The sequence below is a fragment of the Vidua chalybeata genome, chromosome 23, assembly GCF_026979565.1.
Source record: "Vidua chalybeata isolate OUT-0048 chromosome 23, bVidCha1 merged haplotype, whole genome shotgun sequence".
Classification (NCBI taxonomy): Eukaryota; Metazoa; Chordata; class Aves; order Passeriformes; family Viduidae; genus Vidua; species Vidua chalybeata.
Window position 1 is genome coordinate 1,200,908 of NC_071552.1, and position 26,922 is coordinate 1,227,829.

Genomic DNA, 26,922 nt, shown 5'->3' on the forward strand with positions numbered 1-26,922 from the left:
CCTCCTTCTGGGGCTTTGTTCAGGTTGTGTTTAACGTTTAGCAGCCAATTTGCTGCCACTTCCTAATCCTGTTTTTGCACAGGGCTGGGAGCAGCCCCTTTGCCTGCAGACTTTTGCTAATCTTCATCCTCCTCCAAAACACGTGGACTCCAACTTCTGATAGAAGACCGCGTCCCTGGCACACTCACCAGTAACCTAAACTCTCTGGTGCTCCGCTTGAAACGTAAATAAGGAAAAGAAAGCCCTGACGGGCAAAGAGCACCGCAATAAAGGAAATGGGGCACAGCGGCATCCCCGTCCGTCCCTGCCAGCACCCCTGCGGGCAGCAGAGCCTGGGCTGCCCCCGGCCCGGTCCCGCGGGGTCTGTGCGAGCCCCAAGCCCCGGCTGGGAGGGACCGTCCCCTGCGTGCGGCGCTGGCCGGGCCAGGAGCCCCCTCTAGTGGGGCCAGCCACTTCCACGGGCAGCGCCCGAGCGGGAGAACCTCCCAAAAATGCGGCAGGGATAGGGCCCCGCAGAGGGGGTGGGCAGGGAGCGATGCCCTCGGTTCTGTGCCCGTGCAGGGGCTCTGGGGGCTCAGCTTTGGGTGGAGCTCCCGGTTCCTTCATTCCAACCTGCCTGAAGGGACCTGCGGGTGAAACAGAGATTTTTGGAGTTAAGTTAACAAAATGAATGAAGCATTTATAATTTAGCTTGTAGAGTTATGTGTTGAATTTTAACTTTTTACTTAGGAAACCTCTGCCTGGTACAAAGGGCATAAGAAAATGCAAATTTCTGAAGTTTCTTGCATAAAGAGCAATACCAGAGGAGGCAAAGAACCCAGATAAAGAAGCTCCTCTGTCTCCAAGGCTATCAGGACTGACAGACGTACTCAGATAAGCACCAAAGGACCGACAGCGCACGCGCAGAGAGGAGAAATTCAAAAGTTCAATCATGAGGAAGACCACGATCTTCAGCCTCAGGACCACCCAGAGACCCCCGTGCGACCACCAGAGCAAACCAGGCGTGCCCAGAAGGGCCTGGACCTATTTAGTGTGAGAGGCGAGCCCAGGCAGGGCCAGGGGTCGAACAGGCACGGAAAAGTTGTGCAGTGTATTTCATATGGAGCACCTTTGGGAATAAAGGTGTGGGTCAGACCGAGGCTCAGGGCACGAGTTTTGGAGAGATATCTCACTTGTGTTGGGTGCTGACAATACAGACCCCCCTCATAACTACCCAGGGTGTGGAGTCGATTTATTTATTCCACGTATCGCTTCATGGGGACCTGGCAGGGGCTCTTCATCAGCAGCCCTAGGATAGAACAAGGGGGAATGGGTTCCCACTGCCAGAGGGCAGGGATGGATGGGATACTGAGCAGGAATTGTTTCCTGGGAGGGTGGGCAGGCCCTGGCACAGGGTGCCCAGAGCAGCTGTGGCTGCCCCTGGATCCCTGGCAGTGCCCAAGGCCAGGCTGGACGGGGCTTGGAGCAGCCTGGGACAGTGGGAGGTGTCCCTGCCATGGCAGGGGTGGGATGAGATGGGCTTTATGGTCCCTTCCCACCCAAACCACGCTGGGGCTCCACGCGAAGTCGTTTGCCGCAGTTGGAGCTTCTCAAACTCTCACTTTGAGAAGCTGTTGGGAAGGTCCTGATGGCAAATCTGGTTCTGGCTCGTTTCTCTCTCCTCTGCTCCCAGGGCAGCTGCAGGAGCTGTGCCGAGCCCTGCAGAGCTGGTGCAGAGCAGAGCAGCCACCCCTGGCTGGCGGTGACGTCCCATGAAGGCATTTTGAGCCTCCGCACTTCCTGACCTGGGCTTATTTCACGTGTCTGGGTCTGCCTTGGCTGCTCTGGAAAGAGTGAGTCCCCCAGCCCTGCTTGGGTGGGTAGCAATTCTGGGAAAAACAATCCTGGGACTCTTTCTAGAAAAGCCACCGTGTTCTTTCCTGCCACAGCCATGCCAGTCTGATGTGGTGGAGAGGAGCAGCAGGAGGAGGAACACGAGGATGAGGCTGGAGCAGTGCCTGCCCCTCCTGGGGCTCCTCCTGTGTGCAGGTGAGTCCCCAAACCTCAGGCAGCTGGGCTGGAGCTCGGTGCAGTGTGAGCTGTAAGGCTCCACGCTCCTAATTTTGGTTTTATCCTTTACCCGTGCACTTTTCTCAAAGCGTTTGGCGGTGCTGGGTGAGTGATTCAGGCTTGGTGGGAGATCAGGGGTGTGGTGGCAGCTCCCACCTGGGCAGGTTTAGGATGGTTTAGGATGGTTTAGGATGGTTTAGGATGGCTTAGGATGGTTTAGGATGGCTTAGGATGGTTTAGGATGAAATGCAGAGTACCTGTAAAGGCTCTAAAGAACCCAGTAATGAGGAGAGAGAAGTGTGCAAGGTAATCCATTAAAAGCTGTTACAAGACTCCAACTACTCTGCCAAAGTGCTGCAAATATCAACGCTTGTGAAGATAGAAATCGGGGTTTATCAGTTTATCAATCTTTTTTCAGATTTAAATGCATCTATGTAAAATGAAAACCATCAGGTCACCTTCTCTCCGGGGAAGTCGTCTGCCTGTGGAATTCAAATCTGCAATCATTTATGTTACTTTTTGCAAAAGGACAAATGCCTTTAAAGGAAATCCCAAATCTGATTTACACCTCCTAAAACCTCTTTCTTTAATATTCCAGCTCCAGAGCCTCTCATGGAGCAAGTTGTTTCCTACAAGGCAGAAAAACCACACAAATAAAGTGTTTTACAGCATTAAATCAACGTCAGGCTCCCACTCTCCGGCGAGTTCTCTTGCAGAGGGCAGAGGTTCTTAGCAGGATTTTCCAGCAGTGTTTGCTCCATGACAATAAAGCAGAATTTTGGGGTTTGCATCTTGCAATAACAACCCGTTTTTCTGAGCTGGGTTGGAAAATGAGTCAAGTTTCTATTCTGCGTTAGGCTGTGTTGAAAATGGCTTCCAAGTTCAGAGCAACATCCTGTCCCACCAGCAGAATGTTTCAGCATGAATGTGGGACTATAAACAACTCTTTCAAGCAGCTGAGTTCAGAAAGGGTGTCCTGGGAGTAGGAAAGGTGTGTGATATCTGAAGCTCAATTACTTAACATTTCTTATTCGTTTTTTTGCAGTTGGCACCACAGCTCAGGAGGGTAAGTGTATTTTACTGCCGTCCTTAGCTATTTATCATGCTAAAACCCCCAGATATGCCTCAAAAGTGAGGAATAAAAGTCAAATAGAAAGATTTAAATTTTGTAAATATTGCAGGATAGGAAAAACTCACTGTTCATTAATTGGCAGTGTTCTTACTGATTGGGGAAATTGGTCACGAATTATTACCAGGCCTGGGCATTTCTAACACTGTGAGGCAATGGTGAGATGATTTTTTAACACTCCTTATTGTCTGTTTTGCAGGTGAAGAGCTGGAGGGTAAGTGAATTTTACCAGCACTCTTTATTATTTAGCGGGACATAAAGACTGAAAATCAGGTAGAAACATTTGACTTTTGCCCTCGGTTTCCTTTCTCACTGGCGCGTCTTCCCAAGGGGAGTTCCTGGTGGAGATTTCGGGCACCACGGTGACAATCACGTGTCCCTTTGAGCACGAGGCCATCCAGTGGAAGCTGGCTGGGAAAGCACAGGACACCAAGGAGAGGAAGTTCATTATGAGGGACCATGACAGCACTCCTGCCAACCTCAGCTGTTCCTTCCGTACCGAGGGGGGCAGTGAGAAGCACAGCCAGCTGTACCTGAATGCCAGGGGTGAGCGCAGCCCCCTCACCTTTCGGGTTTCCAGCGCTGGGGTGGGTGAACGTGCTGCTGCCGAGGCCATTCCCGCTCTGTGTGGGCAGTGGAAGTGTCCCAGAGCCCATTTTTGGCAGAAGGACTCTCCCCTTCCCCCTCAGTTTGCCCTTTTCCCCTTGCCAGCTGCCCGTAGCCCTGTGCCAGCCCTCGGGTGAGCGAGCCCTGGGCTCTGAGCATCCCCCCTGCCCTCCTCCCCTGCAGTGTGTGCCACCTGCGAGGAGCTGGACGCCCTGACCGTGGCAGGGATCATCACTGCAGACCTCCTCGTCACCCTGGGGGTGCTGATCCTGGTCTACTACTTCAGCAGAGGCAGGAAGGGACGAGCCAGCGCCGGCGGGGACAGTCGGCCACGGGGTGAGAGCCATTGCAGACCTCCCTGCTGCCCGTGCCACCCTCTGAGCAGCCAGGGAAACCTTCATCCCCACTGTGGGACGGGGCATCCTCTGCTCCCCACGAGCTTCCAGTCAAAGCTCCTGCTTCCCAGGGGTGCTCTCCGGGCAGGGCTGGGGGTGGCTGCTGTGCCAAAGCTTCCCACACACAGGAACCTGTGCTGGAGCCAACCCTGCAGCTCCTGGCAGCTTCAGGGGCTCAGAATGAATCCATGGGAGCTGCTCGGTGCTGTGCCAGGGGCTGGGATCAGCCTGGAGGCCCCTGGTGGCAGGATTCACCCTCTCCGTGCCTCTGTTTCAGGTCAGAAGACGCAGCGTCCTCCCCCTGTCCCAAACCCGGACTATGAGGTGAGGACAGTCCCTTTCCATCCCTGCTGCTGGGGGAGGGACAGCCGGGGCTGGGGCTGACAGCCCCTTGAAGAAGCATCCAGCCAAGCTCCCGGTTCTGCTGGCAGCGGAGGCAAAGGGGGCCGAGGGCGCAGCCCCTGTCCCCGCTGCTGCCGCGGGGATTTGCGTGGCAGCGGGGCCGCGGCTGCCCCTGCTCTGCTCCTGCCCACGCGTTGTGAGGGCTCGGGCAGGGATTCCTGAGCCCGACCCCTCTGCTCTTCCCACAGCCCATCCGCAAGGGCCAGCGGGAGGTGTACGCGGGCCTGGGAGCCAGGGGCATCTGAGATCGCGGCACGGCGGGCTGGGACCAGCAGCTCTGCGGTGAACGCTTCTGCCCAGCTTGTGGCCACCTCTCTGCAGCTCTGCTGGCATTTTGGGCTAAGCCGGGCGGCCACGGGACAGGGAACGTGTCCCACCCTGGGGTGCGCTCGGCTTTGCCAGCAGGGCACAGAAATGAGCACATTGGCAAGAGATTTCCTTCTCATTAAAGGACTGCAGCCTCACTGCGGGGTCCTGGTCTCCTTTTCCCCTCGCACTTCTCTCTGCTCCTGCTCAAGGGTGGATCCTTGGGGGTTCCTGCCACCAGGGGCCTGATCCCAGGCCCAGGCACAGCACGGAGCAGCTCCCGTGGATTTATTCTGAGCTCCTGAAGAGCCAGCTGCTGCCAGGAGCTTTTCCCTGCAGTTTAATTTCTGCCCCGAGTGCCTCCACTTGCTTCTGTTCCCTGGGCTGAGAGCGGATCCTTCCCAGGGGGATTTGCCTCTGCCCCGGCCCCGCCGTGCCCTTCACAGCCTGGTTTGCTGCCAAAGCAGCACAGGCAGGCAGTAAGACCCCCAGAAGGCAGTAAAACCTGCAGAAATCAGTAAAACCCCCAGAAGGCAGTAAACCCCCAGAAATCAGTAAAACCCCCAGAAATCAGTAAAACCTGCAGAAATCAGTAAAACCCCCAGAAATCAGTAAGACCTGCAGAAATCAGTAAGACCCCCAGAAATCAGTAAAACCCCCAGAAATCAGTAAAACCTGCAGAAATTAGTAAAACCCCCAGAAATCAGTAAAACCTGCAGAAATTAGTAAAACCCCCAGAAATCAGTAAAACCTGCAGAAATTAGTAAAACCTGCAGAAATCAGTAAAACCCCCAGAAATCAATAAAACCCCCAGAAATCAGTAAAGCCCCCGGAAATCAGTAAAACCTGCAGAAATTAGTAAAGCCCCCAGAAATCAATAAAACCCCCAGAAATCAGTAAAGCCCCCAGAAATCAGCAAAGCCCCCGAGGACCCAGCAGAGCAGCACAGGTTCAGAAGGGCCCGTGGGATGTTTTGCTGCCTGTTTCAGGTGGAAGCCTGGCCGAGCCAGCCCCGAGCAGAGGAAGCAGCAGCCGAGCAGGGCTGGGGGCGCTCAGTGCAGGAGGGGAGGTGCAGCCCAGCAGCTCCAGGATGCGGTTTAGAGGCACAGCTGGGCTCCTTTACCACAACAGCCCCCACGCCCGAGCGGGGAGATGGCGAGATACACACAGCACCAACCCCCAGCAGCTCCAAACCCACTCAGGGCCACCTTCTCACCCTTCAAGCCAGCCTGCTCAGCCTTCTCCCCTGGGCTGGGAGAAGCTTGGAGTGCTCTGGGCCTAAATTTTGCTTTAAAAAACTCCTAATTTTTCCTACACCCCAGTGCTGCTACCCCATTTTTGGGGTACATCCATGTAGGAGTTTGCCCCGGCGTTTGTCCCAGCCAGAGCCATCCCACACAGCTGGACCAGCACCCACCCAGTGGCAACAGCTCTGCCTCTGTGCTTACCTGCACCAGGGGGGTGTTTCTTTGTCCTTCCAGGGTGAGGTGACGCTGGCTGGCCCTGTCTGGTGTCTGTGCCCCGTTTTGGGGACTCAGACCACGTGAGCTGTTTCTGCTTGGGGCTGGGGAGTGGAGACCTGGCATTCCCAATGACCAGATCCCATCCCTGTGCACCTTCCCAGTGCCCAAATCCTATCCTGTGTGCCTTCCCAGTGCCCAAATCCCATTCCATGTTCACCTTCCCAGTGCCCAAATCCCATTCCATGTTCACCTTCCCAGTGCCCAGATCCCATCCCTGTGTGCCTTCCCCAGGAGCTGGACACAGCAGATGGAGCAGGGAGCCTGTGGGACAGGCTCATCTTTAATGGCAGGGATGTAGAAGTGCAAGAGGTCGTGGAGGGAGCACAGGGCTGCAAGCAGCCCATCCTGGAGGGGCCTCCAGGCCAAACCAGCACGCTGATGAAGGCAGTCTCGGAGTCTTCCCACCTCACTTGCGGGCACGGGCGGGAGCCAGCCGGCTGTACTGCTCATCCTCCCGCTCTCCCAGGGGCTGGCAGGGGGGAGAAAGGGGAGATGAACCCAAACTGAACCTGCCCAGCCCTGGGAGGGCGAGCTGGGTCAGCCTTTGGCAACATTCTCTCCACACTGAGGTGCTGAAGGTGTCCCCACACACAGACAGGGGTGCTGAAGGTGTCCCCACACACACAGGGGTGCTGAAGGTGTCCCCACACACACACAGAGGGGCTGAAGGTGTCCCCACACACACAGGGGTGCTGAAGGTGTCCCCACACACACACAGAGGGGCTGAAGGTGTCCCCACACACACAGGGGTGCTGAAGGTGTCCCCACACACAGACAGGGGTGCTGAAGGTGTCCCCACACACACACAGGGGTGCTGAAGGTGTCCCCACACACATGGAGTGGCTGAAGGTGTCCCCACACACACACAGGGGTGCTGAAGGTGTCCCCACACACATGGAGTGGCTGAAGGTGTCCCCACACACACACAGGGGTGCTGAAGGTGTCCCCACACACATGGAGTGGCTGAAGGTGTCCCCACACACACACGGAGGTGCTGAAAGTGTCCCCATAAACACACAGGGGTGCTGAAGGTGTCCCCACACACAGGGGTGCTGAAGGTGTCCCCACACACACAGGGGTGCTGAAGGTGTCCCCACACACACAGGGGTGCTGAAGGTGTCCCCACACACACGGAGGGGCTGAAGGTGTCCCCACACACACAGGGGTGCTGAAGGTGTCCCCACACACACGGAGGGGCTGAAGGTGTCCCCACACACACAGAGGGGCTGAAGGTGTCCCCATAAACACACAGGGGTGCTAAAGGTGTCCCCACACACACACAGGGGTGCTAAAGGTGTCCCCACACACACACAGGGGTGCTAAAGGTGTCCCCACACACACACAGGGGTGCTAAAGGTGTCCCCACACACAGATAGGGGTGCTGAAGGTGTCCCCACACACACAGGGGTGCTGAAGGTGTCCCCACACACACAGGGGTGCTGAAGGTGTCCCCACACACACAGAGGGGCTGAAGGTGTCCCCACACACACGGAGGGGCTGAAGGTGTCCCCACACACACAGAGGGGCTGAAGGTGTCCCCACACACACAGAGGGGCTGAAGGTGTCCCCACACACACACAGGGGTGCTGAAGGTGTCCCCACACACACGGAGGTGCTAAAGGTGTCCCCCCACACTGGGATACCCCCACACTCACCTGGTAGAGCTCGTTGGCGATCAGGTTCTGCCTGTCAGAAGCTGAAGGATGAAAGAAGGACAAGCTCAGGGACCAGGGGAGCCATGGACAAGGTGGGGAACATTTACAAACAAACCCAAGAGGTGGCTGCAGCCCCTGGGTGCCACACAGAGCCCCCAGCGGTGCCGGGCACAGCCCTCGGGGTGCTCCCGTCCCTCACCTCGTGAGCTGTGTCCCCTGTCGTGGCCAGTGACGCAGTACACGGCCACTGCCAGGAACAGCGTGGCCACCATGTCCGCGATGACGATGCCCGAGATGGTGGGAGCGTCCACCTCGATGCAGTTCTGGCACACTGCAAGCCCAAAAGGACAGGGACACTGAGGGCAGGGGCACATCCAGAGGGCTCAGCCAGCTCTGCCAGTCCAGCGGAGAGCAGCTGGCTTTGCCGTGCCACCCAGGGCAGGGGCACAGGCTGCCACGTGTCCCCCACAGCCAGTGCGGGCCCCGAGGAGCAGGCGCTGGCACTAAACGGGGCTGCAGAGCTGTCACGGCGACACCACACGCAGAGGAACCTGCTGCAAACCGGTGGAGACACTCCCTGATGGGGGGAAATTCCCTCACGACTTGGCTTGGGTGAAAACTCCAAGCAGTTGTGGCTCTGGAAAAGCAGAGGTGTGCAACACTTACTGCGGTAGTGCACCTGGAGGCTGCTCCTTTTGCTTCCTGTCTCACACACGTAGAGGCCCCTGGGGTCGTCATAAACCCCGCTCAGGTCCAGCTGTGCCTCGTGTCCAACGGTGCTCCCATCTCTCCACCATGTGATGTTCTTGCTGCCCTGGGCTCGCACACATTCCAGGAACACCTTCCCACTGAATTCCTTCACGTAGATCTGCCCTGTGCAAGGGGAAGGGAGAAGAGAGCTTCACCTACGAGTGATGCACGGCAGTGCAGAGCTCGCAGCTCCTTCGTGGGGAGGAAGCATCACATCAGGCTGTCCCAAAAAAAAAAAAAAAACAAAACTCTGGGCAAAGCAGCTGCCCCGTCCTCCTTGCCCTGATTCCTTTTTCCCCATCGACATTCCAAACCTTCCCTGGTGGAAAACCTCACCAAGCCCTGGGGCTCCTTTCCCAGCACCCTCCTGATTCCTTTTTCCCCACTGACATTCCAAACCTTCCCTGGTGGAAAACCTCACCAAGCTCTGGGGCTCCTTTCCCAGCACCCTCCTGATTCCTTTGTCCCCACTGACATTCCAAACCTTCCCTGGTGGAAAACCTCACCAAGCCCTGGGGCTCCTTTCCCAGCACCCTCCTGATTCCTTTTTCCCCACTGACATTCCAAACCTTCCCTGGTGGAAAACCTCACCAAGCCCTGGGGCTCCTTTCCCAGCACCCTCCCAGCATGTCCAGGGAGCACGGCGAGTGTCCGGCCGCTGACCCCCACGCCTCTGGACTCACCTCGGACCCCCCAGCTGGCCAGGGCCAGGCTGGCCAGCAGTGCCCAGGCGCTCAGGGCCTTTCCCCCCGGCATGGCACGGCCGTGCTGGCTCTGTCCCCGCTCGCAGGACGTGCGGAGAGCTGCTCACCACAAGGCACCACCCGCCCGGGCTGCGTCAGGTGCCGGATGCCGGGGGCTGATCCTTCCTCCCTCCCCCGAGGATGATGAGGGGCTCGGCGCCTGCCTCCTCACCCCAGCACCCACGGAACCCTGCAGAGCCACTGAGCCCCCCCACATCTCCCTGTCCCCCGCAGCCATGGACCCCTGAAACATTGCAGAGCTGGGGAGTCCCCAGAATTTCCACGTCCCCCTGCAGCCACCGGTCCCCCATAGCCGCGGACCCCCGGCATCCACTGGTGGTCCCCGCTAGCCACAGACCTTCAGCATCCACTGGTGTCCTCCAGCAGCCACAGGTCACGCCACCCACAGCACCCTGCAGCAGCCACAGATCCCACAGCATCCCCCAGACCCCTTAACCCCTTATCCTGACCCCTTAATCGGTCCCCGATCCCCCCTCTTCTCCGTGTCCCCATAACCGCACTCCCCGATCCCCCCCAATCTCTGGTGTCCCCATAACCGCATTCCCCGATCCCCCCTCATCTCCGTGTCCCCATAACCGCGCTCCCGACCCCCCCCAAATCTCCAGGTGTCCCCATAACCGCATTCCCCGATCCCCCCTCATCTCCGTGTCCCCATAACCGCGCTCCCGACCCCCCTCAAATCTCCAGGTGTCCCCGCGCAGTCTCGAACCCGCGGCCCCCCGATCGAGCTCCGCGCCGCGGTCCCGTGTCCCTCGCGGCCACCGTAGGGCGCGCAGCCATGGCGGAGCGGGCGGGCTCGCTGGTGGCGGCCGTGCTGGCGCACTCGGGCCGGCTCGACAAGGAGCACCTGGGAGCCCGCGTCGGGCGCCTCTCCCGCCGCGTCGAGGAGCTCAAGGCAAGGGACGGGCAGCGGAGGGGGCGCGGGGAGAGACGCGGGGCCGGCGCTGCGGCGGAGGCGGTGGGGACTGGGTGGCCAGCCCTGGGTCAGGCCGGTGGCCAGCCCTGGGTCAGGCCGGTGGCCAGCCCTGGTTTGGAGCCGGTGGCCAGCCCTGGTTTGGAGCCGGTGGCCAGCCCTGGGTCAGCTGGGTCGGGGTGCCCAGCCTTGCTTCAGCCCCGGGTGTTCAGCCCTGGTTTGTCCCGGGGTGCCCAGTCCCGGTCAGGGGTGCCCAGCTCTCTCCATCCCGGGGTGCCCAGCCCCGATCAGGGATGCCCAGCCTTGGGTCAGGGGTGCCCAGCCCCATCCCGGGGTGCCCAGCCCCGGTCAGGAGTGCCCAGCCCCGGTCAGGGGTGCCCAGCCCCGGTCAGGGGTGCCCAGTCCAGATCAGGGGTGCCCAGCCCTGGTCAGGGGTGCCCAGCCCTGGTCAGGGGTGCCCAGCCTTGGATCAGGGGTGCCCAGCCCTGGTCAGGAGTGCCCAGCCCCGGTCAGGGGTGCCCAGCCGTGGTCAGGGGTGCCCAGCCCTGGTCAGGGGTGCCCAGCTCTCTCCATCCCGGGGTGCCCAGCCTTGGATCAGGGGTGCCCAGCCTTGGGTCAGGGGTGCCCAGCCCTGGTCAGGGGTGCCCAGCCATGGTCAGGAGTGCCCAGTCCAGATCAGGGGTGCCCAGCCCTCTCTATCCCGGGGTGCCCAGCCCTGGTCAGGAGAGCCCACTCCAGATCAGGGGTGCCCAGCTCTCTCCATCCCGGGGTGCCCAGCCCTGGTCAGGGTGCCCAGCCCTCTCCATCCCGGGGTGCCCAGCCCTCTCCATGCCGGGGTGCCCAGCCCTGCCAGGCTCTCTCAGCCCGTGCTGCCATCCTGTCCCTGTGCCGCCGAGGTGACGCTGTCCCTCTGCTGGCTGTGCTCAGGGAGAGGTGTGCACCATGATCAACAAGAAGTACGGCGAGTTCCTGCCCAGCATGCAGAGCGCAGAGGACCTGGTGGCACAGGTGGAGGGGCTGTCCAGCAACATCGACGTGCTCAAGGCGGGCATCGAGAACGAGGTGACTCCCAGGGGGGACATTCTGCTCCATTTCATCCCAATCTGGAGCCCCCCGCCCCGTCGTGGGGTGTTTGGTCAGAGCCACAAAGCTGCCAGAGCTCAAGGAGTGTCTGGACAGCGCTTTTGTGGTGGGATTTTGGGGTTTGTGGCAGGACTCGATGATCCCGGGGGTTCCTTCCAGCTCAGGAGGTTCTGTGATTCTGTGGCTGGGATCCCTGGGTGATATCAGCCCCAAAGAATGCCTTGAGGTGACACCAGGGTGTACATTAAGAGCTGGCATTAAGGGCTTGTCACTCTTGTGTGGGTGGAAAGGTGTGTCACAGTGTCCTTCAGAGGGAAGGACAGGGCAGGGGGTGGGACACAGCAATAAAAATGATGGAGTTTTTTCCTCCTCACCAAATCATTCTGTGAACAGAAATAAATGAGTGAAATTTAAGGGGAGAATGTGTGCAAACCAATGCTGTCAGTGACTGAAAGCTGCTGCTGTTTTAGGTCCAGCGAGATCTGAACGTCGCTGTTGCTGAGTTCACAGAGCTGAAGCAGCAGCTGGAGAGGGACACGCTGGTCCTGAGTGTCCTGAAAAAGCTGCAGGAGGTGAGGAGGGGGAGCAAAATAATCCTGCTCTCAGTGGGAGGCATTGTTCTGGCCTTCTGTTTTGGGTGAGTGTCTGCAGCTTAGAGATTTGGGTGAGTGTAACATGCCAGTTTGGGTGAGTGTCTGCAGCTTAGAGATTTGGGTGAGTGTTTGCAGCTTACAGGTTTGGGTGAGTGTCTGCAATTTACAGGTTTGGGTGAGTGTTTGCAGTTTACAGGTTTGGGTGAGTGTTTGCAGCTTACAGGTTTGGGTGAGTGCAATTTACAGATTTGGGTGAGTGTTTGCAGTTTACAGGTTTGGGTGAGTGTCCATAACTTTCCAGTTTGGGTGAGTATCTGTAGCTTACAGGTTTGGGTAGTGTCTGCACCTTACAGATGTGGGTGTCTGCAGTGTCAGAGCAGAGCTGCAGTGACACCCACGTGTGTTTGGCCTTTGCAGTTTGATACAGCTGTCAAGGAGTGCAACTCTGCCCTGCAGGAGAAGCAGTATGTGACAGCAGCTCAGCAGCTGGAGCAGGTACCAGTGCCCCTGGGCAGGGTGCTGAATCACTGGGTGAGTTCCAGAGATGGTTTTCCCTGGCAGGGGCAGTGCTTACCCGAGCTGTGTCTGCTCTCCCCCAGGCACGGAGCGGCCTCAGGAGCCTGGAGTCCCGCAGGGGCTTTGAGCTGAAGATCCTGAAGGCCCTGGGCACAGAGCTCACAGTGCAGACACAGAACATGATCTACCATCTCGGGGAGGAGTGGCAGAAGCTCATTGTGTGGAAGCTTCCCCCTTCCAAAGGTGCTCACAGGGGTTTTTTCACTCTTTGTGCCCCACTGAAGTGCCTGTTTTCACCTGCAAGGTGGGACATGCAGTGAAACTGTTGGGCTGATGGGGAGGGGTAGATCTTTGCTTCTGCTGTGCCCTGTGACAGCCCTGGGTGTGCTTTGTGTGCAGGAAGCAGCAGCCTGGAGGCCCTGGTGCTCTCGGAGCTGCACTTGCACACGGTGCCACCCCAGGACAAGGACACTGCTGTCCCACCCGTGGCTGCCGTGCTGCAGGCCTTGGCTGTGCTGGGAGAGCTGCACTCCAAGCTCAAGGATTTTGGTAAGACAGGCCCCAGAAACAGCCCCAGTAGCTCAGGGGGATACTTCAGGCCTGTTTTAACGTGGATAGTGAGAGCCACTTCACTCCAGCAGGACACTGGAGAGCTTCTTCCTCTCCTGGCTTGTGTTTCCCACTGAGGTGAATGCTGTAGCTCTTACTGATAGGAAAATATTTATTCCCATTATCTACCTGGAATTATTTCTCTTTTCCTGACAATTCAGTGTACTTTTGATCTATGACTATGTGGTTTCATAGCCTGATGCTTGAAGGGTTTTACCTCATCAGTATCTCCCTGATAGAGCTGATCAAGGCATTATTCCTCCCACTTCTTGCAGTCTCTAAATCCAGAACGGTCAGGGCTGGCCCTCTCTGGAGCAATGTGCTGTTGGAAAACCTCTGTTTTTCCCTTTCCTCAGGCCAGTTGTTGCTGCAGTACATCCTGAAGCCACTGATCTCACACCCATCTCTGGAGCCAGTGCCAGAGGAGCAGCCAGATGTGTTCATCCTGAGGTTCAGGTCCCAGGAGCTTGCTTTGGACGAGTCCTCTCCTATGGAGGTGTTTGACAAGATCAAGCTGGTGTTTGAAGTTCTGCACAAACACCTGCTAAGTATGTAGCTCCTCTCTTCTGGAGTTAGTTGTGATCAGTGCCTTGTTCATTTAATGGGAGTTTTCTAGAATATCTGATTGTCAATCAGCATTATGTGCAAGGAAAGTGGAGGAAAGGCTTTTGAACTGATGGAGGGTCTGGCCCAGGAAGCAGCTGTATTAAAATCTGTTTTTCCTCTCTGGGATGCAGGTGTGCCTCTGGAGCAGCCTGGGGAGGGCAGAAAGGAAGGCAGAGTCACCCTGGCAGAGCTGCTGGGGGAGCTCATCTGGGAGGAGCTCTCAGACTGCCTCATCCACAACTGCCTGGTGAACTCCATCCCAACCAACAGCAGCAAACTGGAGCAGTACAAAGAGGTGGGTCCCAAAAAGCCCCTCAGGTTTGAGCACAGAGCCCAGGCACTCCAGTGGGATGGCATTCCAGTGGTTAATGCTCTCCAAAACCTCGTTCATCCTTTGCTTTTGGCCTTATTTAACTTTGTTCCCTGACTTTTGGAGACTCTGCTAACATAGAACACATCTGCTCTCCTCAGGTGATCGAGTCCACAGAGGAGTTTGAGAAGGCCCTGAAGAAGATGCAGTTTTTGAAGGAAGACACGACTGCCTTGCTGAAATACGCCTGCAATGTCGACTCCCACTTTGCCAACAAGAAGTGCCAGGACGTGATCATGGCAGCCAGGAACCTGATGACCTCAGAAATACACAACACTGTGAAGGTGACTCATGGAGTTTTTCCACCTGGAAAACAATCTCTAAATATTTTTTAGTAGAGCTGCAGTGTTGTGTTTATCTCGAGTCTTAAACCTCTGCCACTGAGTGCTTTTTAATCTTGCAGATTCTCCTTTCAGAGCTCCAAGTTCCGATGGCCTCTCTCTTGCTCTCCCTTAGATCACACCCGACTCCAGCGTAGCCCTCCCAGAGCTGCCTGATCCTGGCTCAGGAGACCACGTGAAAGTGCACAGAGCCTCCAGCCTGCTGCACAATGGCACAGTGAAGGTGGGGAGGGAGAGCAGGCTGAGCCCCTTCACCCTGTGCCTGCCCACCTGCCGCATCAGCTGCTCCGTGCAGCAGCTCGTGGAGCTGGCTTACCACACCCTGCTGGAGGCCACAGCCAGCACGGACCTCTGGTAGGAATTGTTTGGCATTCCTTAGTTAGCATTGTTTATCAAAGCAGTACTTATTTATTTAGTAACTTTCCTGTCAGCCTCTAGCAACACCCAGCATCTGGTAATAGATTTAAAGAACTTTAAAGAACAGAAAATGCTAAAAATTAGACTCAGGTATTGCTCTTGTTTTGGCTAGAGGATGTATCCCTGGGTTTGGGCAGGAGACTGACACTGCTGCAGGCTCTTCCTTCAGGTTTTTAGAAAAATCAATTGTTTAGAAAAATCAAACCCATCTCTTTTTGCCAAAACCAAGTGCTGGCCTCAGTGTGAGCAGAGTTCTTGCTGTCTTTGTGCTGGTGAAAGCAAAGGACTCCAGCTCTGCAGCTGGCAGGGCCCTTGGGGAAAAACAAACAGGATCCACATAAACTTAACTTTAACCACAGCCCTGAAGCAGCAGAGTTGCCCAGGTAACAGCTGCTCTCAAGGGGCAGAGAGAGGGCTGAGTGTTCCTGCACACCTGGAGGGGCAGGGACAGTGTCCCCTTTGTTCTGGGCTTTCAGGGATCACCCTTCCACACTGAACCTCAAGGTCACCGCAGCCTTTGAGAGTTTTCCAGAGTGTTGACAGTGCTGTCATTGATCCTGACAATCCCCTCTTTGTGCCAGTGCTTCACTGCTCATAAAACCTTGTTGTGGGGCAGGCTGAGGGTCAGCTGTGGACAGGACATTAATGCCAGGCTGACATGAGCCCTCTTTTCCTTGTAGCTGTGTGCAGCTCTTCGACTGCGTCAGGAACATCTTCCAGCTCTTCTATGAGGTAGTGCCCACATACCACAGGTGAGTGTGTCCATTATTTCCTCTTCTGAGGGGGAATACTGCTCTTGGAACAGTCCCACTTGTCCACTACAGCTCCATCAGCAAAAATCAACTGCTCAGTCTCTAATTAAACCATACCTGTGCAAAGCAGGTGCTTGAGAGTTTCTGTGTTGTTAATCTTGTGATCAAGGGTGTGGGTGAAGTTCTCACACAGATATATTTGCTTCCAGCCACATAACTTTGACCTCAGATCTGATGCACAGATTTTTCATTATGTTTCTCCTGTGAAAAAAAAGAGCAGCAGTGAAGAGGGAAAGTTCACAATCCTGTCAGAGACCTTCGGTCCCTTTTCCTCACTGCGACTTCGCTCTAACAAAATACATTCCTGTGTGAAAGTCCACGGCTGGAAACAGTGTGGGATAACACAGGGTTCAAATGCCTCAGTGCCATTTCAGATTTTTCCTGCCAGTTCCTGTGGGAATGTGAGAGGTTAAATGTTTTTACTCTGATATCAGTCAGGCCTTGCCAGCACCATCTGCTGACGGACCGTGCGTTTCTCTGGGATAGACACGACCATTTTTTTTTTAACAGAACCAGCTCTAAATAAACCCATTCCTCCTTTTCCTTTCTTGCTGGGCCAGGGAGAACCTGCAGAAGCTGCCCCAGCTGGCTGCCATCCACCACAACAACTGCATGTACATCGCCCACCACCTGCTCACCCTGGGCCACCAGTTCCGCTACCGCAGCACCAGCGTGCTGAGCAACGGGGCTGCCACCTTCGTGGACCTGGTGCCTGCCTTCAGGAGGCTGGGTAACTGTTGTAGGTGTTAGTGACCCCAATGGGAAGAATGAACATGGACCTGGTGCCTGCCTTCAGGAGGCTGGGTAACTGTTGTAGGTGTTAGTGACCCCAATGGGAAGAATGAACGTGGACCTGGTGCCTGCCTTCAGGAGGCTGGGTAACTGTTGTAGGTGTTAGTGACCCCAATGGGAAGAATGATGATGTTTAACTCCATTTCAGAAGGCTGAATGATTTCTTTATTATAATTATGTTATAATATGTTACTATGCTATATAAAAGAGGATACTAAATATTACATGTTACTTTCTCTAACTATCATATCTCACTCCTCACAACTCGTGACCCTGTTCTCCAGAGCCCAGACACAGGTGGATCCGACTGGCTGTCAGGCCTAAACAATCCACCATGATCTAACTAAGTGTTCACTCTAGGTAAACAATTCTCCAAACACATTCCACAAGAGAAAAACAAGGAGCAGAAATACAAATTGTTTTCTCCTTCATTTCTCTCTGTGCACCTCAATAAAAAATCCTGAGAGAGAGAGAAATGTGCTTGCCACAGGTAGCTCCCCACCTTCCCCTCTGGAAATGTGCTTGTGGGTCATGTGGGAGGTCACCCTGGCACTTGCTGCCAGGTTTCCTGGAGCTGTGGCTGCTCACACTGCCAGCAGTGGATTGGTGGTTTTTGGACAAGTGGCAGAAACATTTTCTGACTTAGGAAGTTTTGGCTCTTTGAAACCCAGATGTTCTTGTGAGCTTAGTGCCAAGAACAGCTCGGTACCCAGCAAGATGTAGCACTGTGTTCTGGGATCTGCTGCTCAGTCCTTTGATATTTTCATTAGTTATTCCACAGAAATGAATTCAGAGATAAGTTTGTGTGAGCTAACAGGAGGCATCCACAATTCATTCTGCTACCCTGCTTTATTCCAGCAGTGTTGTAGCAATGCAAGCTGCACAAGAGCTCACTGGTTAAACTGGCTCTGGGAGACTCTTTGGAGACTGGAAATTTGATTAAAAATAAAACATGATGGCAAGTTCATTATTCAGCACTTACAGTCATAAATAGGCAGAGCAAATATAGTAATTGTTTAATTGCTTCTCTCTGCTTGTTTTGCTCCTAAAGGGATGGAGTGTTTTCTGGCCCAGATGCGAGTGCAGAAGGGAGAAATCCTGGAGAGGCTCTCGAGTGCCAGGAATTTTTCCAACATGGATGATGAGGAGAATTACTGTGCAGCAAATAAAGCCATAAAGCAGGTGAGGAAGGCAGAGAAAGCATCCCAGTGCCTGCAGGTATCCTGGGGAGGGTGCAGTGTGGCATCTCAGCCCTGACATCTGTGCAACTGCTAAAAAAACCTATTTTCTGACGTGATGGTTAAGGGGTTTTTTGTCCTGGGCTGTGTCTTTAGCAGGATTGCTCCATTGTTTCTCCCCATTTGCACTCACCTGATCCCCTGGTGCCTTTCCCAGGGCTCTGTGTGGTGTCTCACTCAGCTGTTGCCTTGCAGGTGCTGCACCAGCTGAGGAGGCTGGGCATGGTGTGGCAGGATGTGCTCCCTGTGAACGTGTACTGCAAGGCCATGGGGGCCTTACTGAACACTGCCCTGGCAGAGATTGTCACCAGGATTGCTGCCCTGGAGGTAACAGCCATGGGGGGTGCTGGGGACAGCGTTTGTCACCTCCAGAAACTCTCCCCAAAATCACATTTCAGGGGAGCAGTTCATTCACACAGAAGTTACAATCTTGTGTCCACGGGAAATGTTCACAATCCCAATTTTTCATTTCACTTGGCACTCCAAAAATAAAGCTCACTTCTGCTCTGTTCATGTTTTCCCCATTCCAGGATATCTCTGCAGAGGATGCAGACAGGCTGTACTCACTCTGCAGGATCATGGTGGAGGAGGGACCCCAAGTTTTCACCCCTCTGCTTGAAGAAGACAAAAATAAGAAGTACCAAGAGGAGGTTCCAGTCTATGTGCAGAAGTGGATGACATTCAGGGAGCTGATGATCATCCTGCAGGCCAACCTCCAAGAAATCGTGGATCAGTAGGTGTTTTCCTTTCCAGCTGCTTCTCCAGACCTGTGCCAGGGAGCTGGAGTTCAGAGGAAGAGCAGGAACTTTTCCTTTTCCTTTTCCTTTTCCTTTTCCTTTTCCTTTTCCTTTTCCTTTTCCTTTTCCTTTTCCTTTTCCTTTTCCTTTTCCTTTTCCTTTTCCTTTTTCCTTTTCCTTTTCCTTTTCCTTTTCCTTTTCCTTTTCCTTTTCCTTTTGCTTTTCCTTTTCCAGAGGAAAGGGGCAGGATCAGCTGCTGGCACAGGTCCTTGGAGGCTTGTTTGAGGTGCCATTTCTGGGCAGGTTGGTGACACAGAGCTCTCCCTGTCTCCCATCCAGGTGGGCAGATGGCAAGGGGCCTCTGGCAGAGGCATTTTCAGCAGCTGAGGTGAAGAGCCTGATCCGAGCCTTGTTCCAGAACACGGAGAGGAGAGCAGCAGCACTGGCCAAGATCAAGTGACTCCAGTTTACACCTGAGTCTTGTGACACAGCAAGAGCAAACTGACACTTCCAAATACTTTTTTGATTTCACCTTTCTTATTTGTACTGGTCTGGAGAACTTTGGGATTGGGTAAGTGCTTCCTGGAGCTTGCCTGGGGGAAGGAGCATTTCCTGGCTCGGTGTTTGTGTAACCTCATCTCAGGCTGGGCCTTTTCAGTGCTCAGCTGGGACTCTTCTATGCACTTCTACATCAGGGGACCTGCAGCCCCTCTGTGACCTCTTCTGTCCCCCAAACCACACATGGAACCCACAGACTTGGAGAGGTTTTGCTGTCCCTCCAGAAGTGCCAAACTTTCCCACCTCAGCTTCCCCTGAGGAGCAGACCTCAAGGGAGAGACACTTCAGAGGGGGATGTGGGGAAAGGAGAGCCTGTGCTGAGTGAACCATTGATCAGGTCACAGGATTTCTCACAAGTAGGAAAATTCTCTTATTTCTCATGGAAAATGTCTTCAAACTGATTTAGAGGTTTTCAGTGTCACTTTCCCAACTGTAGAAGCCAGTTCAGCTCCTTCCTTTGTGTTTGTGTTGGGTGTGAACTGCATAACTCTGTGTCTTTCTGTTTTATTTTCTGTCCTTCAAGAATGGTGAGAGAAATGTAAACCAACAGAAAAAGGGAAATAAAGGTGCACTCACAGCATTAAGTCACAAGAGGCTGTTTGACACTTGGATTATTGTACATTTCCTTGAATTGAAAATCTCACTGAGAGCATTCACTGACCTCAGCCCAGAGACCAAGGTGCTGCACACGTGGAGCAAAGTCCTCCCTGCCCTGTAGTGCTTAGAAGAGTTTCAGTCACAGTTTAATGTTTTAATCTGTTGCCTTCTGTTGTCTCCTTGTCATTGGCACTTCTGTCCCACTCCTGTTCCCATTTCCAGGCATTTGTGCAGGGGCTGAGGCTTTCCTGTCACCCCCGTCCTTGCAGAACCCTTGTGCTTTTATGTTTTCCCCCTCCCAGTGTTCCCAGAACATCTCATGGGATCCCCTGCCCCTTCAAACACAGTCATCCAAAAATGTCTATTTTGAAAAACACTTCTCCCCTGTTGATTGTTCACAGAACTGTAATTTGCTATTTTCTTTAATAAACTATTTATACTGAGCACGTCTGGGAGTCTCTTTGGGTTACAGTGAGGCAGGAGGAGCCAGTGCTGGGCTGTTCTTCACTTGTGGGAAGGGCAGTGTTGCTGTGTGGAGTCTGTCCTGTCCTGATTTCTAGTGGATCTGAGAAAATCGATAAAAAAGGAAACAAAAAAAAAGCAATCAGTACCATAAATAAAGGTTGTCCTAAAGGCTTGTGCATCCAGGGAAGGAGTTCAACAGGATCCTGGGATTTGTCTGAGGAACAAGCAAGGCTGGCACGGAGCTGGGCTTACCTGGGTCACCTGGTGGATCCAGGGCAGCAGCTGAGCCACGTTGGTGTAAACCCCGGGGTGGTTGGGCTCAGCACAGCCCTGGCCCCAGCTCACAATTCCCACCAGCCGCCACGTGGATCCATCCCAGCACACCAGCGGGCCCCCGCTGTCCCCCTGCGGGGCAGAGTCGGGCACGTCACGGAGTCACAGCCTGCTTTGGGTCCCTGAGGCTCACCCAGTGCCACCCCTGCCCAGTGCCACCGCCCCAGGCTGCTCCAGCCTGGCCTGGAGCTCTCCAGGGAGCACCCAAACCTCAGGGCAGCCTGTGCCTCACCAGGGGTGGCTGCAGACACCCCCAGGTGTCCCTGTGCCTCACCAGGGGTGGCTGCAGGTACCCCAGGTGTCCCTGTGCCTCACCAGGAGTGGCTCCAGACACCCCCAGGTGTCCCTGTGCCTCACCAGGAGTGGCTCCAGACACCCCCAGGTGTCCCCGTGCCTCACCAGGGTGTCCCCAGGGTGGCTGCAGACACCCCCAGGTGTCCCTGTGCCTCACCAGGGGTGGCTGCAGACACCCCCAGGTGTCCCCGTGCCTCACCAGGGTGTCCCCAGGTGGCTGCAGGCACCCCCAGGTGTCCCCGTGCCTCACCAGGAGTGGCTGCAGACACCCCCAGGTGTCCCTCCCTGCTCCCAGCCCTACCTGGCAGGCGTCCACGTGTCCCTGCAGGTGTCCTGCACACAGCATCCTGGCCGTGAGCTCACCCTTGTACACGCAGGAGCTGTTGCACCTCCGGGTGCCGATCAGGGGCACCAGCGCCTCCTTCAGCGTCCCGGCCACCTGTGCTGGGGACAGGGACACGGAGGAGCCAGGAGGGAAAGCAGAGGCAGCAGGAGGGACAGCAGGGGAAGGCGGCACTGCCTCCAGGGGTGAGGTGTGGCCAGGCCCCCGGAGCAGGGCTGGAAGGGGCAGGGAAAGGCTCCCGGCAGCGGGGGGAGCTCACCTTGGCCAGGTGCGGTGTAGCCCCAGCCCGACACCCAGCACTGCGTGCCCTGCAGCAGGTCCCGCGGGGCGGGCGGCAGGCACACGGCTCGGATGGCACCTGCGGTGACAGCGACAGCTCCCAGGGGACAGCTCCGGAGCCCTCGGCCTGGCTCGGGGAGGGAAAAGGCTCCCGGTCCGGGGGCTGCGGCACTGCAGCTCCCACTGCCACCCCCAGGGACTGCCAGCTCTGGGCACGCTGTGCTCCCCCGGGCCAGCCGGGGTGTCCCGCAGGAGGGTCGGGGACCTGGAGCACCCCGGGACAGTCGGAGGTGCCCCTGCCGTGCTGGGGGTGGAACTGGATGAGCTTTCAGGCCCCTTCCAAGCCAAACCATCCTGGGATTCTGGCTCTGCCAGAGCTGCTCTGGCGGCAGGCTCAGCAGAGGCTGGGTTTGGGCAAATTGTCACCGTGGGGTAGGACAGAAAACAACAGGCAAGGACACGGCAGCACCGCGACAGCCCCGGGATATCGTAGCAGGGGTCCCCGCTGGGTAATAATTAGTATTGATTCTATCAGAAGGCTGATCAATGTTTTATTGTACTAGACTATATTAGACTGTGCTATTCTCTACTATCAAGAAACGCTCCTCGCTCTTCCCATACGGACTGACCAGATTTGTTAACTGGAATCTCAACACCATCACCAGTGGCTGATTAGGAAATCACCCTTTGGTAAACAAATCTCCATAACACATCCCACATGTGCACAACAGTGCAGCAAGTGAAGATAAGAATTGTTTCTCGTTCTTTTCTCTTTTCATTGGTAATTTTGTATAAATTACCAATGGCATGGGATTGCTGAGCGTTTTGAGCTGGTTTCTAGCATCAGTTTTATTGCATGGCTGTGATGATGGGGAGATGTTAGTAGCTTACATCTTTACCAGCAGACAAAGAACTTAATGCTGTAGCTTACTTTAAAAGTTTTTTTAAACTAATTATACAAAACAAAAGCATATTGACAGTTTTATTTCACTACTACAAGCACACGTAATTTTAGTTAAATCAATGCTTATTTTGAATCCAATACTTAAGATACAATGGAGCACAGAGCTCCATTATTAAGCTTAGAACTTCTTAATATCTCACGAGATATACTTTCTCACAGCTTCCCAGGAAAATCCTGGGAAAGCTATCTCTCTCTTTGTTCAGAGGATATGTGATTACCACATTGGGACAGCCCCCGGACAGAACTGGGACAGAACCGGGACAGAACCGGGACAGCCCTGGGACAGAACTGGGACAAAACCGGGACAGAACCGGGAGAGTCCCTTCCTTACCTGAGAAGTTGAGGGGCACCTGCAGCCGCAGCAGGGCGATGTCGTAGTCCAGGCTGCTGCCGTTGTAGAGCGGGTGGGGGATGATGTCCCGGAGCGGCACCCCCGCCCCCGGCTGCCGGGAGCCGTGCGTGACAATCCCCGCAAAAACCCGCCAGGCCGGGGCTGGCGGCTGCCTGCAGCCGGGCGGCACCGGGGCTGCCCTGAGGGCCGGGCAACGAGCACCGGCCTGCGGGCCAGCAGCGGGCACGGGGAGCCGGGGATGGGCACGGGGAGCCGGGGATGGGCACGGGGAGCGGGGATGGGCACGGGGAGCCGGGGATGGGCACGGGGAGCGGGGATGGGCACGGGGAGCGGGGATGGGGACAGGGAGCTGGGGATGGGCACGGGGAGCGGGGATGGGGACAGGGAGCTGGGGATGGGCACGGGGAGCCCGGGATGGGCACGGGGAACCGGGGATGGGCACGGGGAGCGGGGATGGGCACGGGGAGCGGGGATGGGGACAGAGAACCAGGGATGGGCACGGGGAGACGGGGATGGGGACAGAGAGCCGGGGATGGGCACGGGGAGCCGGGGATGGGCACGGGGAGCTCGGGATGGGGACAGGGAGCCGGGGATGGGGACAGAGAACCAGGGATGGGCACGGGGAGCCGGGGATGGGCACGGGGAGCTCGGAATGGGCACGGGGAGCCGGGGATGGGCACAGGGAGCTCGGGATGGGCACAGGGAGCTCGGGATGGGCACAGGGAGCCCGGGATGGGCACAGGGAGCTGGGGATGGGGACAGAGAGCCAGGGATGGGCACGGGGAGCTCGGGATGGGCACGGGGAGCCGGGGATGGGCACGGGGAGCCGGGGATGGGCACGGGGAGCTGGGGATGGGCACGGGGAGCCGGGGATGGGCACGGGGAGCCGGGGATGGGCACGGGGAGCCGGTGATGGGGACAGAGAGCCGGGGATGGGCACAGGGAGCTCGGGATGGGCACGGGGAGCTCGGGATGGGCACAGGGAGCCCGGGATGGGCACGGGGAGCCCGGGATGGGCACCCGGAGCCGGGGTACCTGTGCACGCAGTGAGCTGCCGTCAGGATCCACTCGGGGGCCAGCACGGAGCCCCCACAGCGGTGCTGGGAGCCCTGGCACACACTGACCTGCCAGGGCCAGCGGCCGGGGGCCACGTCTGTGCCCCCCACCACCCTCACGGTCCCTGCCTGCAGCCCGCACTCTGCAGGGAGCGGGGGCAGAGGCTCCAGCCCCAGCCCTCCCTGCCGGAGGGCAGTGGGGGGCAAGAAGCTGCTGCCTCCAGGCAGGGATCCTGGGGGCACAGGAGGGGAGGGAATCGCTCACCTGAGCACTGCAGAGCCACGATGCGACCGGAGCGGCAGCTGCTCCTGTGTGGGAGCACGGCTCTGGTCAGAATTAACGTCAGCCAAAGCCCTGGCGAGCTCCAGGGCGGCCGCAGCAGTTCCCAAAGGGGTTTTGCTGCACGGCACCTGCACGTCTCCGTGGTTAAGCCTGAGAAGAGGCTCCAGCAAGCCCTGCTTGCCCCAGGGCTGCCCTTACCTGACCTGCCACATGTCCTCCAGGCTGCCTTCCTGCCGCGGTCTCACCTGCAGGAACTGCTGCCCGGCACTCACCTGGACATCCCTCAGGCTCACTGCCTTCTGCTGGCTCATGCTGCAGGAGCGACAGGAAACGGCCCGGCAAGGGGAAGGGGTCAGCAGCGTGCCCCTGCCGCGGGAGCGTCACAATCCCGCAGCTCTGGCAGCTGGGAATGAACTTTTTTTTGGCTGGAAGGAGCTTCTGGGGCTGTTCCTGCAGGTCCCAAGCCCGGCTTCCCCAGGGAATGGCGTGGCCTGGCTCTGCTGCCCTGCCAAAGCCCCCAGCCGGGCTTGCCAAGACCACCCCTGGCAAAGGGCAGCCAGGGCTGCCTGTGCCATGCCCACCTGAGGTAGCCGAGCTGCTGGCAGAGCAGGGTGCCCAGGGAGGGACCCCAGTGCCCGTGGCACACCAGGAGCCAGCCAGGATGTGCTTCCAGCCGTGCTTCCAGCAAGGAATTCGCTGTGTTGATCCTGAAAGACACTAAAGGTGCTCCATTGCAGACAACCTGGGAGCTCCCTCCCTCTGTGCAGGGTCATACACAGCCAAAAACCCACCCTAAACCCCAGAAAAAAAACCACCTGAGGAATTAGAAACTCTAAAAGAACCCAGCCAGAGGGGTCACAGGCAAAGGAGTCCTGGAAGAGTTGCCTTTGCTGTGGGGTCCCTCCGTGTAACAAAGGTGCAGCGCTGGGGGTTCAGCAGGACTCCAGGGAAAAGCAAAACTGCAAAGTGCAGCAGGTCCTGATTTTTAAAGAGCCTCTCTTCTGCCCTTGCCAGGCCTGCCTGCCCTCTCCCCACCATGGGACATCAATCGAAGGTGCAAACCTGTGCTGGGAGCCCCCCGGACCACGGGCTCTTCCTCCTCACCATCATCACACGCTGGGGTCACACTGGAGTCCTGCTCCTGGGGGGAGCCCTGCTCTGGCTGGGGCTCCTTCAGGTGCTTCACTTCAGGAGACAGAGAAGGGGTGAGGGTGGGCTCGCACAGCCCGGCAGCACCCCGAGATGCCCAGAACTGGGCACAGCCCTGCCCACTGCAAGAGGTGAATGAGCCTCCCCAGGAGCACAGCTGTGCCCCACCCCAGGCCAGGGCTGACCCGGCAGCTCCCACCCCCCACCCCACTGCTGGCAGCCCAAACTCGCCCCCAGAGGGGCAGCAGGGCTGTCCTGGGGGCACTGACCGAGCAGCCAGGTCCCAGCTGCCATCCCTGCCAGCAGCCCCGCCAGCCCCAGCAGCAGGAGCAGCCTCCTGGTGGTGCCCAGAGCCCCGAGGGCCACCTCGGCAGGGTCTGCAAGGGAGGGAGAGAGGGTCAGCGGGGTCTGTGGGGCCTCTGCCAGCTCTGCCAAGGCCCTGCACTGATTTCCAGGGCTCACCTGCGCCTCTCCTGCAGGAGGAGCTGAGCTAAGCCTGGGTTCTGCCAGAGCCCAGGACTCAGGACCCAGAGCTCAGGAGACAGAGCTCAAAACCCAGAGCCCAGAGCTCAGAACCCAAAACCCAGAGCTCAGGAGCCAGAGCTCAAAACCCAGAGCCCAGAGCTCAGGACCCAGAGCTCGGGACCCAGAGCTCAGAACCCAAAACCCAGAGCCCAGAGCTCAGGACACAGAGCTCAGGAGCCAGAGCTCAGAACCCAAAACCCAGAGCCCAGAGCTCAGGACACAGAGCTCAGGAGCCAGAGCTCAGAACCCAAAACCCAGAGCCCAGAGCTCAGAACCCAAAACCCAGAGCTCAGAGCTCAGAACCCAAAGCCCAGAGCTGGGGACCCAGAGCTGGGGACCCAAAACCCAGACCCCAGAGCTCAGAACCCAAAGCCCAGAGCCCAGAGCTCAGGACACAGAGCTGGGGACCCAGAGCTCAGAATCCAGAGCTCAGAACCCAAAACCCAGAGCTCAGGAGCCAGAGCTCAAAACCCAGAGCCCAGAGCTCAGAACCCAAAGCCCAGAGCTCAGAACCCAAAGCCCAGAGCCCAGAGCTCAGGACACAGAGCTCAGAACCCAAATCCCAGAGCTCAGAACCCAGAGCTCAGAACCCAAAGCCCAGAGCCCACCCCTCTCCCAAAGCCACCAGCAGCTCACCCACCGTGCCCCGGGCAGGGCTGTGTCCCCCTCCTGGGCTCGGCCATCCTGGGGCTGTGTCTGGGGCAGTGGGGCCAAGCTCTGGGGCAGAGCAGAGGCAGAGCAGCTCCGAGCCAGGGCTGGGCGAGCTGTGCGATCACCACGGCAGCAGGAGCGGCCAGCTCAGGTTCCTGTGCATGCGCTGAGGGCTCTCCCTGTCCCCAGACCCCCCCTTGTCCTGCTGCCAGGGCCCTGCAGGGCTGGGGGCCATGGCTGAGCCCCCCCTCCATCCCCAGGTGTCCCCAGGTGTCCCACATCCCACCTGCTGCCCCCTTTCCCCTCCCGTTCCCTGCCACATGAGAAGCCCCAGGAGCAGCTGAGGGGCTGCGGCTCCAGCCAGCTCCGAGGCCTTTGGGGATCAAAGCTTCCTAAAGAGGGAAAAAAAAAAACAAACAGGGAAAAGCCTGGAGCTGCTTTTTAGCACCCCCACATCTCCAGGCAAGC

At 57.0% G+C, this 26,922-nt stretch overlaps 4 protein-coding genes across 5 annotated transcripts; 2 read left to right on the top strand and 2 right to left on the bottom strand.

Moving 5' to 3' along the window:
- Positions 1-1,812: 1,812 nt before the first annotated feature.
- LOC128799217 (T-cell surface glycoprotein CD3 epsilon chain) lies at positions 1,813-5,045 on the top strand. Its single transcript, XM_053963450.1, has 8 exons — positions 1,813-1,832; positions 1,929-2,028; positions 3,095-3,115; positions 3,378-3,392; positions 3,509-3,724; positions 3,968-4,120; positions 4,457-4,503; positions 4,770-5,045. Exons 2-8 carry the CDS (start codon positions 1,980-1,982, stop codon positions 4,824-4,826), a joined length of 558 nt encoding a protein of 185 aa, XP_053819425.1. The 5' UTR covers positions 1,813-1,832; positions 1,929-1,979; the 3' UTR covers positions 4,827-5,045.
- A 1,649-nt stretch (positions 5,046-6,694) lies between these two features.
- On the bottom strand, positions 6,695-9,609 carry LOC128799231 (T-cell surface glycoprotein CD3 gamma chain-like). Its single transcript, XM_053963462.1, has 5 exons — positions 9,499-9,609; positions 8,732-8,938; positions 8,265-8,396; positions 8,066-8,106; positions 6,695-6,879 (listed from the first exon to the last, which is right to left on the bottom strand). Exons 1-5 carry the CDS (start codon positions 9,569-9,571, stop codon positions 6,817-6,819), a joined length of 516 nt encoding a protein of 171 aa, XP_053819437.1. The 5' UTR covers positions 9,572-9,609; the 3' UTR covers positions 6,695-6,816.
- A 743-nt stretch (positions 9,610-10,352) lies between these two features.
- Positions 10,353-19,501, top strand: ZW10 (zw10 kinetochore protein). Of its 2 annotated transcripts, none has more exons than XM_053963521.1 (16): positions 10,353-10,474; positions 11,420-11,554; positions 12,046-12,147; positions 12,586-12,663; positions 12,768-12,927; positions 13,084-13,233; positions 13,650-13,841; positions 14,031-14,194; positions 14,371-14,553; positions 14,726-14,964; positions 15,708-15,779; positions 16,400-16,578; positions 17,683-17,813; positions 18,065-18,196; positions 18,400-18,602; positions 18,946-19,501. In XM_053963521.1, exons 1-16 carry the CDS (start codon positions 10,358-10,360, stop codon positions 19,064-19,066), a joined length of 2,358 nt encoding a protein of 785 aa, XP_053819496.1. In that variant the 5' UTR covers positions 10,353-10,357; the 3' UTR covers positions 19,067-19,501. The 2 variants fall into 2 exon arrangements, with proteins under 2 accessions (XP_053819496.1, XP_053819497.1); XM_053963522.1 differs by having other exon boundaries at positions 16,400-16,569.
- Positions 19,502-20,241: 740 nt separating this feature from the next.
- Positions 20,242-25,572, bottom strand: TMPRSS5 (transmembrane serine protease 5). Its single transcript, XM_053963232.1, has 11 exons — positions 25,548-25,572; positions 25,192-25,314; positions 24,711-24,888; positions 24,328-24,441; positions 24,112-24,155; positions 23,827-23,989; positions 22,771-22,970; positions 21,456-21,554; positions 21,155-21,297; positions 20,479-20,631; positions 20,242-20,326 (listed from the first exon to the last, which is right to left on the bottom strand). Exons 1-11 carry the CDS (start codon positions 25,570-25,572, stop codon positions 20,318-20,320), a joined length of 1,251 nt encoding a protein of 416 aa, XP_053819207.1. The 3' UTR covers positions 20,242-20,317.
- Between the last annotated feature and the right edge of the window lie 1,350 nt (positions 25,573-26,922).